Below are 15,548 nucleotides of genomic sequence, written 5' to 3' on the forward strand. Positions count from 1 at the left end.
TAACTTGGGAATGCTTTTACCTATCCAAGTGATTTTGATACTGTTTTCTTGTGACATATTGTACATTATGTTAGTGAAAACATTTGGTCGATAAATTCAATATTTATTTGTGATAAAACACCAAAATATAGAGAAAATGTGCAAAAAATTTGCATTTTTCTACGTTTAAATGTATCTGCTTGTAAAACAGATAGTAATATCACACAAAATAGTTACTATTTCACATTTCCCATTGGTGTACTTTATGTTTGCATTGTTTTTTGAACGTCCCTTTATTTTTCTAGGACGTTACAAGGCAGGTTTGAAGAGATCTTGTGGTACCAAAACAGTGAAAACCCTCCAAGTGTCCCTATTTTGGAAACTACACCCTCAAGGAATTTATCTAGGTGTATATAATTTGGACCCCAATGTTTATTTGCTAAAGTTATTTGAATTGGTCTGTGAAGATGGAAATCTACTTTTTTTTCTGAAAAAACTTAGAAAGTTTACAAGGAATAAAGGAGTAAAAACACCCCAACATTTGTAAAGAAATTTCTCCTGAATACGGAAATACCCCACATGTGGTAATAAACTGCTGTTCGGACCCACAGAAGAAGGGAAGGGAAGGAGAAGGGAAGGAGTGTAATTTGGCTTTCGGGGCTCAAGTTTTGCTGGGATGGTTTTCGGGGGCATGTCGCATTTGCAAGGCTCCTGGGATACCAAAACAGTGGAAACACCCCAAAAGGGACCCCATTTGGGAAACTACACCCCTCAAAGGAGCACTCCAGTTTTTTTTTTATTGCAGCCTCCATTTGTACATTTGTGTTTCAGTGGGGTGCTGTGTGCAAAAATACTTACTGATCCCCGCATCTTGTCTTTTTCAGGTTCAGCGCCGCTCACGTGATCTCCGCTCGCCGAGGAATCCCCCGGCTCAGCGTTACTTTGCCGACACTGGCCGGGGATTCTGCTCCACGAGGAGCCACTGACGTCAATGCCCATATATGGACAGAGACCTAAGGGATTTCCCCCAGGAGCGGAATCCCCGGCCAGATCATCGGCAATGGGGATTCCGCTCAATGAGTAGCCACTGACGTCCCTGTCCATATATGGACCGTAATGTCAAGGGCTTCCCCGAGCACAGCGCTTAAAGTAGCACTGTGCCCAGGGAGTTCTCGGCGAGCGGAGGAACTCCCTTTGTTCCTCCTCTCTGAACTAATTCTGAAGCAGGGACCTGATGATTCCCTGCTTCAGAATTAGTTTGACAGTGGGACATACCCGCTGCCACCCGGGACAGCGGGACACCGCCCAGAATCCGGGACTGTCCCGCTGAATCCTGGACGGTTGGGAGGTATGCACAATATGTTGTGCCCAGTTTGTGCCACTGAAGACAAATACCTCATAAAATGTGATTCGGGTTCTCCCGCGTATGGCGATGTGGAGGTAAACTGATGTTTGGGCACACTGTAGGGCTCAGAAGTGAGGGAGTGCCATTTGGCTTTTGGAGCGCAAATTTTGCTTGGTCGTTCTGTTTGGAATTTTACTGGTATTTCACTTTATAATGTGGGTGCATTTGTAAGCTGTACGGAGTACATCAGGGCATAATAAGAGGATATAATAATGCGGTAAATAAATAATAATCCGCAGATGTGTGTCCGGTGTCTCACTGATAAATGGTGCCCAATCTTATCCGCTTTTGGAACGCTCTGCTGTGTGAGGGCTTATCTGTTGCGGGACAATCTGTAAATTTCATTCTTACCATTTTGGGGTGCATGCGATTTATTTATTTTTTGATCACTTTTTATTCCATTTTTTGGCAGGCGAGGTGACCAAAAACAAGCAATTCTGACAATGTTTTTTTTATAAAAAAAATTTACGGCGTTCATCCTGGGCTATAAATGACAATTTTACTTTATTCTGACGATTACGGCGATACCAGATGTATATAGTTTTTTTATATTTTGCGGCGTTTGCGCAGTAAAATCACTTTTTTATAAAATTTATTTTTTGTGTCCCCATATTCTGAGAGCCATAACTTTTTTATTTTTCAGTCAAAAAAGCTGTGTAAGGGCTTGTTTTTTTTTTTTGCAGGACGGGTTGTAGTTTTTATTGGTACTATTTTGGGGTACATGCGACTTTTTGATCACTTTTTATTCTATATATTGGGAGGGATGGTGAACAAAAAATTTTGATTCTTGCATAGTTTTTTACATATTTATTTTGCGGTGTTCACCGTGAGGGAAAAATAATATTATAGTTTTATAGTCTGGGTCGTAACAAATGGGGTGATACCAAATATGTGTACTTTATTTAACATGTTCATTTTTTTTCCTATAATAACTTCTATCTTTTATTTTTACACTTTTCTAAAGCATTTTTCTTACTTTTTTTTTTACTTTTTCTTTTTTGTCCCACTATGGGACTTGAAGACTTGCAGCTCTGATTGCTGCTAGAATGCATTACACTACCCACATAGAGTAATGTATTCTAACTCTCATTGTGACGAGAGGTTAATTGTCTAAATCAGCGGCGATGGGCCGCTGATCGGAAACAGGGAGAGCAGGGCAGAAACCCTGCACAGTTCACCGCCGCGCGGCAGTTAACTTTTAGAGAGCGGGCGTTACTTCACGTACAGGTGCGCGAAGCTACTGCTCACCTGGACGTTCATTTACGCCAAGGTACAGGAAGGGGTTGAAAAAGGAGAACCAATATGGCTGCACTTTGTTGTTGTTTTTTTTTTTTTTTTTTTAAATGGCCGCTATAACAAAAGCAATCAATATCAACATTTCTGTACGTAACCTTTACCCTGTCTTGCACTGTGCAAAAAAAAACAGTTTTTTTGCGCCAACATAAAGGTGCATGGTATCACAGTTTAAGCCACGCCCATGTCCCTTTAAGTCCCGCCTCTTTTCTAGCATGTTGAAAAATGTGTCTAATCTGGCGCGCAGTTTGTCCGCCATAAATCTAGTGCATTTTGAATAGTAAACCTACCCCACAGTTAAAGGCACAGTACAATATATTTATAATGCTACACTGGGCACAGAATACGATAACATGTAAAGTTACATAACGTCCCCTTTAAATTTGGGGATTTATCCCCCAGAATTTACAATGTATGAAGTATAATGTATGTTATCGGTTCATTTACTATAATCTGATTATCAAATGTGTGAGATTTCTGTGTATTTGTCATGTGATAACTGAGCGGATTCTGCTTTCTCTCGTAGTTCTCCTCGTCCTCACATTGGAGGTGACCAGTGCAATGCCCAGTATCCAGCTGATCCCCCAGTATCCAGTTATTAATGGATCTGTCACCCTGAGCGTTACTGGGATTACTGAGAGAATTGTGACTATCAACTGGTATAAAGGACCAAATACAAACGCTCAGTACAACATCCTGTCATATTCTCCTGGTAGTAGTTTCCCTCCATATAATGGATCTCAGTACCATCCCAGGATCACAGCTTTCAGTAACGGATCATTACACATCAGAGATCTAAATAGCACAGATGGAGGGAATTATATATTGAAGATACAGACAGCGATATCATTACAAGACATACATGTGACCCTGACCGTCTATGGTGAGTATTATGTCAGAAAATAGTTTTTGCTCCTGTGTGTGACTACATAAGCCGTACATTTTATATTTAGTTCTCATGAACTTTACCTAACACCGGCAATCCCCATATTGTAATCCGAAGTAGAAAACCTAACTCATCAATTGCAGAAATAACATCAACTGAGAACTGAATGGAATACAATACAATACAATACAGAGATGCTGAAATAGAAAAGCATAATGGAGTATGAGAGTATGAGGAAAGCTGCAGCAAGACGTACACCAAGTCTGAGGAGAACCCGGTTCTGTGATCCAGCTGCTATTTCAACAACGTGTGGCGGAAAAGGGGAGAACTGTCACAAACCTGCACACTGACCCCTCATGCAAGCGACACATGCTACACACACACGCAAACACTACATTATACACACACAGTACACACATATGTACTACACAAACAGGACACTACGCAAATAGTACACACACTACGCTTCACACACAAGGTATACACACAGAAGACTACACACACAGTAGTGGCTGCTACGGGGCCCGCGGCATGAGGGGGCCCGTGTCGCCCGCTGGCACGGGCCCCCACCATGGCCAGAGGCTCCCGCTAGCTGCCGCTATGGCTGCTACAGCGGGACGCCACTGAACACTACGGCAGAGCAGGGAGGTATCTCCCCTCTCTGCCATTAAACAAAATACATGTATCCCCTATCCACAGGATATCCACAGGACAGGGGATACATGTGTGATCGCTGGCATTGATAGGGAGAACGGGGGACTGAAAGTCCCCTGACGTTCTCCATCACAAACCTCGGACTTCCGGGGTCTGTGTTGGCAGCTCCGTAGAAATGAATGGAGCGCCGGTCGCGCTTGTGCAGATGCGTGACCAGCTGCCCTTTCATTTTTATAGAGCTGCGCAGACGCCGGAAGTCCGAGGTTAGTCATGGAGAACTTCAGGGGACTTTCCTTCCCCCGTTCTCCCTATCGCTGCAAACGATCACACGTATCCCCTATGTGTGTGGATAGGGGATGCATGTCTTTTGTAGGACACACTGTAGGTCGAATTTTTTTGGGTTGTTGGGGATGCTGAATGGCGTTCCCTACGGGGGGGCTGTATGTCGTTCCCTACAGGGGGGGCTGTATGGCGCTCCCTACAGGGGGGGGCTGTATGGCATTCCCTACAGGGGGGGCTGTATGGCATTCCCTACAGGGGGGGCTGTATGGCGTTCCCTACAGGGGGGTGGTGTATCGCGTTCTCTACAGGGGGGTGGTGTATCGCGTTCCCTACAGGGGGGGCTGTATGGCGTTCCCTACAGGGGGGCTGTATGGCGTTCCCTACAGGGGGGCTGTATGGCGTTCCCTACAGGGGGGGCTGTATGGCGTTCCCTACAGGGGGGGCTGTATGGCGTTCCCTACAGGGGGGGGCTGTATGGCGTTCCCTACAGGGGGGGATGTATGGCGTTCCCTACAGGGGGGGCTGTATGGCGTTCCCTACAGGGGGGGCTGTATGGCGTTCCCTACAGGGGGGGGCTGTATGGCGTTCCCTACAGGGGTGGGCTGTATGGCGTTCCCTACAGGGGGGGCTGTATGGCGTTCCCTACAGGGGGGGCTGTATGGCGTTCCCTACAGTTGGGGCTGTATGGCGCTATCTACAGGGGGGCTGTATGGCGCTATCTACAGAGGGGGCTGTATGGCGCTATCTACAGAGGGGGCTGTATGGCGCTATCTACAGAGGGGGCTGTATGGCGCTATCTACAGAGGGGGCTGTATGGCGCTATCTACAGAGGGGGCTGTATGGCGCTATCTACAGAGGGGGCTGTATGGCGCTATCTACAGAGGGGGCTGTATGGCGCTATCTACAGAGGGGGCTGTATGGCGCTATCTACAGAGGGGGCTGTATGGCGCTATCTACAGAGGGGGCTGTATGGCGCTATCTACAGAGGGGGCTGTATGGCGCTATCTACAGAGGGGGCTGTATGGCGCTATCTACAGAGGGGGCTGTATGGCGCTATCTACAGAGGGGGCTGTATGGCGCTATCTACAGAGGGGGCTGTATGGCGCTATCTACAGAGGGGGCTGTATGGCGTTATCTACAGAGGGGGCTGTATGGCGCTATCTACAGAGGGAGCTGTATGGCGCTATCTACAGAGGGAGCTGTATGGCGCTATCTACAGAGGGGGGCTGTATGGCGTTATCTACAGAGGGGGCTGTATGGCGCTATCTACAGAGGGGGTTGTATGGCGCTATCTACAGAGGGGGCTGTATGGCGCTATCTACAGAGGGGGCTGTATGGCGCTATCTACAGAGGGGGCTGTATGGCGCTATCTACAGAGGGGGCTGTATGGCGCTATCTACAGAGGGAGCTGTATGGCGCTATCTACAGAGGGAGCTGTATGGCGCTATCTACAGAGGGGGGCTGTATGGCGTTATCTACAGAGGGGGCTGTATGGCGCTATCTACAGAGGGGGTTGTATGGCGCTATCTACAGAGGGGGCTGTATGGCGCTATCTACAGAGGGGGCTGTATGGCGCTATCTACAGAGGGGGCTGTATGGCGCTATCTACAGAGGGGGCTGTATGGCGCTATCTACAGAGGGGGCTGTATGGCGCTATCTACAGAGGGAGCTGTATGGCGCTATCTACAGAGGGAGCTGTATGGCGCTATCTACAGAGGGAGCTGTATGGCGCTATCTACAGAGGGGGCTGTATGGCGCTATCTACAGAGGGGGCTGTATGGCGCTATCTACAGAGGGGGCTGTATGGCGCTATCTACAGAGGGGGCTGTATGGCGCTATCTACAGAGGGGGCTGTATGGCGCTATCTACAGAGGGAGCTGTATGGCGCTATCTACAGAGGGAGCTGTATGGCGCTATCTACAGAGGGGGGCTGTATGGCGTTATCTACAGAGGGGGCTGTATGGCGCTATCTACAGAGGGGGTTGTATGGCGCTATCTACAGAGGGGGCTGTATGGCGCTATCTACAGAGGGGGCTGTATGGCGCTATCTACAGAGGGGGCTGTATGGCGCTATCTACAGAGGGGGCTGTATGGCGCTATCTACAGAGGGGGCTGTATGGCGCTATCTACAGTGGGGGCTGTATGGCGCTATCTACAGAGGGGGCTGTATGGCGCTATCTACAGAGGGAGCTGTATGGCGCTATCTACAGAGGGAGCTGTATGGCGCTATCTACAGAGGGGGCTGTATGGCGCTATCTACAGAGGGGGCTGTATGGCGCTATCTACAGAGGGGGCTGTATGGCGCTATCTACAGGGGGGCTGTATGGCGCAATCTACAGAGGGGGCTGTATGGCGCTATCTACAGAGGGGGCTGTATGGCGCTATCTACAGAGGGGGCTGTATGGCGCTATCTACAGAGGGGGCTGTATGGCGCTATCTACAGAGGGGGCTGTATGGCGCTATCTACAGAGGGGGCTGTATGGCGCTATCTACAGAGGGGGCTGTATGGCGCTATCTACAGAGGGGGCTATATGGCGCTATCTACAGAGGGGGCTGTATGGCGCTATCTACAAAGGGGGCTGTATGGCGCTATCTACAGAGGGGGCTGTATGGCGCTATCTACAGAGGGGGCTGTATGGCGCTATCTACAGAAGGGACTGTATGGCGCTATCTACAGAGGGGGGCTGTATGGCGCTATCGACAGAGGGGGGCTGTATGGCGCTATCTACAGGGGGGCTGTATGGCGTTATCTACAGAGGGGGCTGTATGGCGTTATCTACAGGGGGGCTGTATGGCGTTATCTACAGGGGGGCTGTATGGCGTTATCTACAGGGGGGCTGTATGGCGTTATCTACAGGGGGGCTGTATGGCGTTATCTACAGGGGAGGGCCTGTAAAAAAAGGCACTATCTACAAGGGGGGGAGGGGTTGTGTGACACCCAGTGGAGGGGGGCCCCAGTCAAAAGTTTGCTATGGGGCCCAGTCTTTCCTAGTTACGCCCCTGAATCTAGCAGTCCATGCCTACAATGATATATTGTAACAAGCCCCACAACTGTGTGAGCTGGGCAAGGTCAGACTCAAGACTGTTTTTAGTTTCTGACTGTGAACAATAAAATGTTTCCATTCATTGACAGCAAGCAGATTGTTTTTCCTCTTAAAAATGATGAGGAATTCAAACACAAAGTAAATTAGGAACGTTTAGAACTTTTCATTATACATTGTGTAAGCTCTGTTTACCGGAATCCCCCCCCCTAAAAAAAAAAAAGGATTAGGCATAGAACTTCTGTTTAGCGTGAGACACTTTATTAAATTTACAAATCATGTCTGTTCTCAGGGGTGGGCGGTGTAGGGGCTACTAGTTCATGTTCTCTGTAATATATCGCAACATCCTATGTGCCCCTCCCCACGTCACTTACATCTTCATTAGTTCTCCAGGCTTTCTCTCTTAGGGTATGTTCACATGACCTATTTTCAGCCGTTTTTCAGGCCATATACGGACCGAAAAACGGGTGGAAAATCGGAAACAGAATGCCTACAAACATCCGCCCGACAAGCTCGCTTGGTATCTAGTGCAGGGGTTTTAGAATGCGCCCCAAACCCTTGGTCCCTGTAGCACAATGGCTCAATGGTTAGCACTATTGCATTGCAGCACTGGGGCCCTGGGTTCAAATCCAACCAACAACTGCATCTGCATGGAGTTTGTATTTTCTCCTGTTTGCTAGGGTTTCCTCCGGGTACTCCTGTTTCCTCCCACACCTCAAAAACATACCCAAAGGGGACAGTAAGTAAGGAGTGCTGTGGAATATGTTGGCGCTATATAGCTGTCGGATGTATGCTCTGTCATTTGATTATCTCATGTCTCTCCATTTCCCCACTAACTCCTAGTGTCTTTTTTTGTACATGGGAGCACAATGATTGGTTACAGTGGACATCTGTCAGACAACGTCTGTTCTTGTGTGACAGGAGCCTTTTCCTTGTCAATGCATTGAAGGAAAGTGCTCATCTTACCTCAGCACCTATAGCATTAACAGCAGATTGGATTTTGTCCAACTGGTTGTCCTATAAACTTCAACCCCCCACCCATAGAACCCTAGGTGGCAGCCTACTCCACCTACCCCTTATCATGCTCCTGATTGACACCATTGGTGGTATTTCACTACGTTTACACCAAATGAAGTATGAACATAGCCTACATTTTGTTTTGGAAGCATTTTTAGCAGGATGAAAATGCTAACATTGCCTGGGACTTACAGTGCAAATGCCAGTGAACAGTTGTCATAATGTGTGTCACAGTTGACCAGCAAGTATACACAGAAGACAGTATTAGTGTCCCTTTGTCACCTGAAGTTATCGGGTGTCACAAGAAGTATATACAAGAGCCTGTAGCTCTTGTATATAAAGTATCATATTTCAGAAAAGTTTACAGTTTACACTTATTATGACACCAAGTAGCTGCAGGGGACAAAGGCGCAATGGTAATATGGAGAAATAACCAGTATTATGTTGTGTATTCGTGCTGATCAGTTCCACCTATGGTGGAACAGGGTGAGATGAATATCACAGCGGTCCGGTTATGGTGCTGTTGTTGATTTTGCATCTGTCATTGCTTATCCTGGGAACTGCTTTCCAACATGAGGCCAATCACAGCTCCAGCGCCCATCACTCACGGTCACCGTGTCACTCAGAACATATGCCACTATGCTCCTCTGCTCCCTCTAGTGGCGGCTGAAGGCACACATAATTTTATTTTAATCGAGCTCTGTATCAGAAAAACCTGAGGTTGGACCGCCATGAAGATAAGTTAGGAAATGAAGGACAGTCCCTTTGAAGACTCCGTTCAGGAGTTTTAAGAAGGTCTGGAGATTCTTCTGACTCATCCTGGATATAAGAGCCACCAAATCACTCTCCCATTATGCAGTTGAGTTACTCATTTCATATTTTCTCCAAACTTCTCCTAATACATTAACCAGACTGAAATATCACACAATGCAAAGAAATTTAAATTAGGTCACCGTATATTCTGTTTGTTGGTCATGATACTAAGTCAAGGATAAAGCAAAATATGTATGTACTTTATCATTTATCAGTTTCTCTATGTTCTGGTTCCTCCATTCACAGAGCCGGTGACTAAACCTAAAATCACAGCGTCCATCACCCAACCCAAGGAAAATGACACATTGACCCTAACTTGTGACACCTCACGTGCTATGACGATAACGTGGAACAGACGTGGTACCAGCATCTCCTCTGAAACCAAATTATCTGGAGATAACAAGACTCTCACCTTCCCCAGTGTTCAACGAGAAGACTCAGGAGAATACAAATGTAAAGCTCAGAACCTTGTCAGTGAGGTCTTCAGTGATCCCTACACAGTTACTGTGGCCTGTGAGTAACTATAATAGTTGTACCGGTGTGAATATATATATATACTTTGTAATGGCTTTTAATAAAATCCAACACAACAGATCATCTGTCTTTGGTGGGACTCTTCAATAAACTTAAGGGTCAGATCACACTGAGTTTTTTTAAGCAGAAACCGCGTCGGAAAACGCGCCGAAAATGCCTCCCATTGATTTCAATCGGAGGCTGAGGTGTTTTTTTCACGCGAGCGGAAAAGAGGGCCCGCGGGAAAAAGAAGCGACATGCCCTATCTTCGGGCGTTTTCGTCTCTGACCTCCCATTGACATCAGTGGGAGGCAGAGAAATTGTATTTCGTGGAAAAACGCTGCGAAAATCGGCGTGCAGGCAGAGCAAAATCTGCCTCAAAATTCCAAACTCAGTGTGAACCCAGCATGATAAGGGGCAAAATGTTAGTGGTAATTTCTTCACAAAACATTCTGTGTTTTTATTTGTGAAAAAAAACATCAAAATGTAACAAATCTTGAGAAAATATTTTAAAAATTTAGAATTTCTCTGCTTGTAAGGTTGGGTTCACACTGAGATTTTTCCGGCAGAAAATCTTCCTCAAAATTCAGTTTGGAATTTTGAGGCAGATTTGGCTCTGCCTGCACGCCAATTTTCACAGCGTTTTTCAAGTTTTTTTCCCCCTCGGCCATTGAGCGCCAAGGGCAAAAAACGCAGCAAAATACGTTTTATCTGCCTCCCATTGATGTCAATGGGAGGTCAGAGACGTAAACACCCCAAGATAGTGCATGTCGCTCCTTTATCCCGCGAGACGGTTTTTCTGCTCGCGGAAAAAAAAAAAGCCTCCGCCTCCCTTTGAAATCAATGGGAGACATTTTCGGCTGTTTTTTGGCGCGTTTTACGATGCGGTTTCCATGTAAAAAAACGTGTCAAAAAACTCAGCGTGAACTGACCCTAAGACAGGAATGCCGCACACAATAGTTACTAATTAACATTTCTCATATGTGGACTTTGTTTTGACATCATTTTTAAAATGGCCTTCTTTTTTTTTTTAGGCCGTAAGAAGGCTTATAAGTTTTAGTAGCATATTGAACCCCTTAGATGCGGCGCTCAATAGCGAGCGCTGCATCCAAGTGGTGTTAAAGGGAACTCCCTCTCTCACGCCGCATGCATCGCAGGGTGCCGATGGTTTCTATGGCAGCCTGGGGGCCTTACAAATGCCCCCAGGTCTGCCTTTAGTGATTGCCTGTTAGGCTTTATACTTTATTATGAAAAAAAGTAAAAAGTTACTCATATTTGGTATCGCCGCGTCCATAACGAACCCAACTATAAAACTATTACATTATTTAACCCGCATGGTGAACGCCGTAAAAAATTAAATAAAAAACAATGCCAGAATTGCTGTTTTCTGTTCATCCTACCATCAAAACAATTTGATAAAAAGTGATCAAAAAGTTGCATCTACTCCAAAATGGTACCAAAGAAAACTACAAGTCGTCCCGCAAAAAAAAAAATCCCTCATACAACTTCATCAGTCGAAAAATAAAAAAGTTATGGCTCTTAAAGTATGGAGACACAAAAACAAATAATTTATAAAAAAAAAGTAGGAAAACATAAAAAAACCTATATAAATATGGTATTGCCACAATCGTAACGACCCGCTGAATAAAGTTATTAGGTTTTTTATACCACACGGCAAACGGCATAAAATTAAGACGCAAAAAAGAATGGCAAAATATCTGTGTTTTTTTTCAGTACCCCACTAAAAAAGTTAATCAATAAATTATATTATCCCCAAAATGGTGCTATTAAGAAATACAATTTGTCCCACAAAAAAAAAAAGTCCTTATACAGCTATGTCAACGGAAAAACAAAAAAGTTTTAGCTCTTTGAATGCGACGATGGAAAAACGTAAAAAATTGCTCGGTCAATAGGGTTTAAAATAACTTCGGTATTTAGGGGTTAATATCATAGTAAAAGAACCCTTTGAGAAAAAAATATTGTTTGATTGTGTCCTGCCTGATATTCTGGCTGAACTTGACCTCACAATATGCCAGCGTCCTGTGATTTTTTTTTTTACCTTTTACTTATTGCACCTGCTCCTCTTGTGTTTTGCAGATGGCCCGGATAAGGCAGTAATAGAAGGCCCGGTATATGTGAGGCCTGATTCTTCCATCATATTAACATGCTCTGCTGATTCTTTCCCACCTCCTGAATATCAATGGAAAGTCAATGACACCGTCTTAGAGGAAAAGACAAACAAATATGATAAAAGTAACGCTAAAACTGAGGACCAAGGAAAATACACGTGTGTGGTGAGGAACCCAGTGACTCACCGCAATGCCACTGTATATGTATCTGTGAATGTGACTGCAGGTAATTTATATTCTATACGTTTTTTTAGTATACTTTTTAATAGAGATATTAATGGGTCATTGAAGGGGAACTCAAAACATAAATTTTGGGTGAACATACTATGGGGACGTGTCAGTAGATCAAACGCAGTACAAGCGCTGCGGTCCCTTCAAAACAATTGATCGGCGGGCGTGCCGGGAGTCGGACCTCGACCGACCAGATATTGCTGACCTATCCTGAGGATAGGCCATCAATATTTTTGGGACTGGAAAACCCCTCTAACAATTTGCAGTTATAAGGCAACCTCTTGAAGATTTCTGTCTGTATCATGGAAGGTGACCACAAATAATAGAGCATATATACGACACATATTAGAAAGTTGTGAAGTCTAAATCTTTTAAAGGGTATCTAAACTTTTAAAAAAGATTTGACATGTCTTAGTTACATGTGGAAATAAGAGCGAAAAGCACGGCGCCACATAGTACAGGTCAATCAGATTAGGCAAGCTAAAGGTTGTGACATACCATGCTCACCTAGATATTGTGTAGGAACAATATTGAAAAGGTAATCACAAGGATGATCTCCAAGTGCTGCTGCCAAGATCCAAACCGGTTGACCGTACGGTCACCGCTTGACAAGATAATGGAAGAAAAATAGAAAAGGAAGGATCTTATAAGGCGCTGCAACGTGGCTGATAGAAAGTAGCCATCAGGGCCTGAGGAAGACACTGGTAGAGCGTTGAAACGCGTAGCCACCATTGTTTATATTAAATAGATATATTTGAAACTATTCCTCTCGCTATTTCCCGTATATTCGATCAGCCACGTAGCAGCGCCTTAGTTACATGTGAGAATTTTTGATTGGTGGGGGTCTTCGCACTGAGACCCCCACCGATCACTCAAATAAAGCGGCAGAAGCGCTCTGGTGAGTAATGTGAGTAGTTTTTGATTGGATTTCCTTGGAAAGCCGAGCGAGCAGTGTACGGACTCAATAGACTTTCTATTGAGTCCGTCCAATGCTCCGAGGAAAGCCAATCAGAAAGGAAGCGGCACAGCACTGACCAGACCTTTACTGATAGGAACCCATTGCTTCTACACCAGCTACAACCCTTAGGTGGCGCTATGTGTACTGACTGTGGCTGCTCCATGTGGCTAAGGGCCTATTCACACCTGCGTCTGTGTTTTCGTTATTCTGCTCCGTCAGAGTAGCAGAGGAGCAGAACAACGAAAATACCGGAAGCAGTGGTTCCGTTGCATGATGAACACCATCGGCACCAAAAGGAACCCATTAACTTTAATTATTCAGTCGGGTTTCTGGCATGACGTCTGTGGTTTTACTGGAAACAATAGCCCAGCATACTGCGCTATTTTTTCTGGTATTTTGGGCCGGATCTGTGGTGGAAGCCCCTAACGGAGCCTGCAACGTAGGTGTGAAGAGGTCCTCATACTCGATAGGCTCCATACACTGTAGACTAAGATTACAAAGACCACTTGATAAATTGTATACAAGAACATGGTGTCACCTGACCATATACTTTTCTTACAGCTTATTTTGCTAATCATTCCATACAATGTCCTCTAATTCTTTTACAGAATATGTAGAACCGAGTCAAATGGATTCAACAATGGTCATTGGAATTGTGGTGGCCATCTTGCTATTGATACTTATCGCAGCATTAATTTATCTGTTCATCATACACAAACGGCGCAAAACGTAAGTAGACTGAAGGACGACATTACTGGTGTTAGAAATGCTGCATAAAAGACCCTTTACTCTGCGAAAAATGAAAATGTTTTTCTAATTGCTTACTTTTTGCCACATTATCAGGCCCAATGCCTAAAGAACCTCTACTCCTGTGTCACCCCAATACAGCAGCTCCTGTATGTATTCTGTCCTTGTTCAGCCCTGTCATACGGACAGCTAAAAGATCGTCTGCATCAATGTCAATATCGTTGGCTGGCTTGAATAGTTATAACTTTATGTATATATAGTGAATTGGATCCACACCACATTTATATGTGAACAGGACAAGTAGGACACAGAAAAGGAAGTGTTATCATGGGGGCAAAGGAGTGTGGGAGCTGAAGACCTTGGACTGTAAATTCAAGCACTTCAAAATTGAATATTTTTCATATACAGTTAAAGAGGCTCTGTCGCCAGTTTAATTCTTCTCTATGTCCTACCTAATCTAATAAACGCTTTGATGTAGACAAAGTTCTGATCATTTTTAGATTTATGTAAATTATTCTAAATGCCCAACTGGGTGTTTTTTTTTTCCCTTTTACCAAGCGGGCGTTGTAAGGTAAAGTGCATGACGCTTACCAATCCGTGTCATACACTTCTCCTCATTCATGCCCAGCTTTATTCACAACAAAGCGTGATCTCACGAGATCTCGCTGTGACGTCACTTACTCCCGCAGTTCCTTCACCGCAGCGACGGGAGAATGACCAGACATTGCCTCCAACCGTGCCAGGACGATTATCTTCGTCAGCAGCAGTCCTGGCATGGCTGGAGGCGATGCCTGGTCATTCTCCCGTCGCTCCGGTGAAGGAACTGCGGGAGTAAGTGACGTCACAGTGTGATCTCGTGAGATCACGCTTTGCTATGAATGAAGAGAAGTGTATGACCCTGATTGGTAAGCGTCATGCACTTTACCTTACAACGCCCGCTTGGTAAAACGGAAAAAAAAACGCCCAGTTGGGCATTTAGAAAGAATTTACATAAATCTAAAAATGATCAGAACTTTGTCAATAATAATAAAAAAAAAAACAGTAGTTATCTACATCAAAACGTTTATTAGATTAGGTAAGAGATGGAGAATTATTAAACTGGTGAAGGAGCCTCTTTAATAAGGACTTCATCTAAAACTTCTAGTAAATGGACTTGAAATAAAAGAGCCATCCGTTTAGCTAAGTGAGAACTTAGACAATAATGGTAGTTGCCCAACAGAACTATCATAAGCACAAGGCTGTAACACTGTGAACCGACGCTACAAGTGTGTCGGCAATTCGCAGTATGAGCAGTAAAGGAAATGAAGGGGAAGCAGCGCTCGTACAAGCTCTGCGACCCCTTCAAAACAGCTGATCGGCGGAAGTGCCGGGAGTCGGACCCTGGCCCACCAGCTATTGATGGCCTATCCTGTATCTTCTTTTGCATTCCTTTACGTTTCATTCTCTGATGAAAACGTTGACTTTTTTTATTTTCAGGTCAAGTGACGCAAATTCAAAAATGAAATCATCCCGAAATGGTAAGTACCATATAACGCATCCTTGAATTAAAGAAGCACTCTAGGTTTTCTTTCCCCATAGGTCGTGTTGCTGTGCAGACCAT

The 15,548-nt window shown here is 45.0% G+C and overlaps 1 protein-coding gene across 3 annotated transcripts in view; it reads left to right on the forward strand.

Annotated features, from left to right (window-relative positions):
- Positions 1-15,548, forward strand: part of LOC142662210 (cell adhesion molecule CEACAM8-like) — a 41,910-nt gene that overhangs the window by 12,571 nt on the left and 13,791 nt on the right. For 2 of the 3 annotated variants that reach the window (XM_075840274.1, XM_075840275.1), the window contains exons 2-6: positions 3,204-3,560; positions 9,617-9,883; positions 11,981-12,238; positions 13,810-13,930; positions 15,425-15,465. In XM_075840274.1, the coding sequence (XP_075696389.1) occupies positions 3,204-3,560; positions 9,617-9,883; positions 11,981-12,238; positions 13,810-13,930; positions 15,425-15,465 (1,044 nt within the window). Of the gene's footprint in view, positions 1-364; positions 387-3,203; positions 3,561-9,616; positions 9,884-11,980; positions 12,239-13,809; positions 13,931-15,424; positions 15,466-15,548 lie in introns of those variants that run through there. The other variant, XM_075840276.1, reaches the window with a different exon arrangement.

This window comes from Rhinoderma darwinii, chromosome 10 (genome assembly GCF_050947455.1).
Source record: "Rhinoderma darwinii isolate aRhiDar2 chromosome 10, aRhiDar2.hap1, whole genome shotgun sequence".
Taxonomy (NCBI): Eukaryota; Metazoa; Chordata; class Amphibia; order Anura; family Rhinodermatidae; genus Rhinoderma; species Rhinoderma darwinii.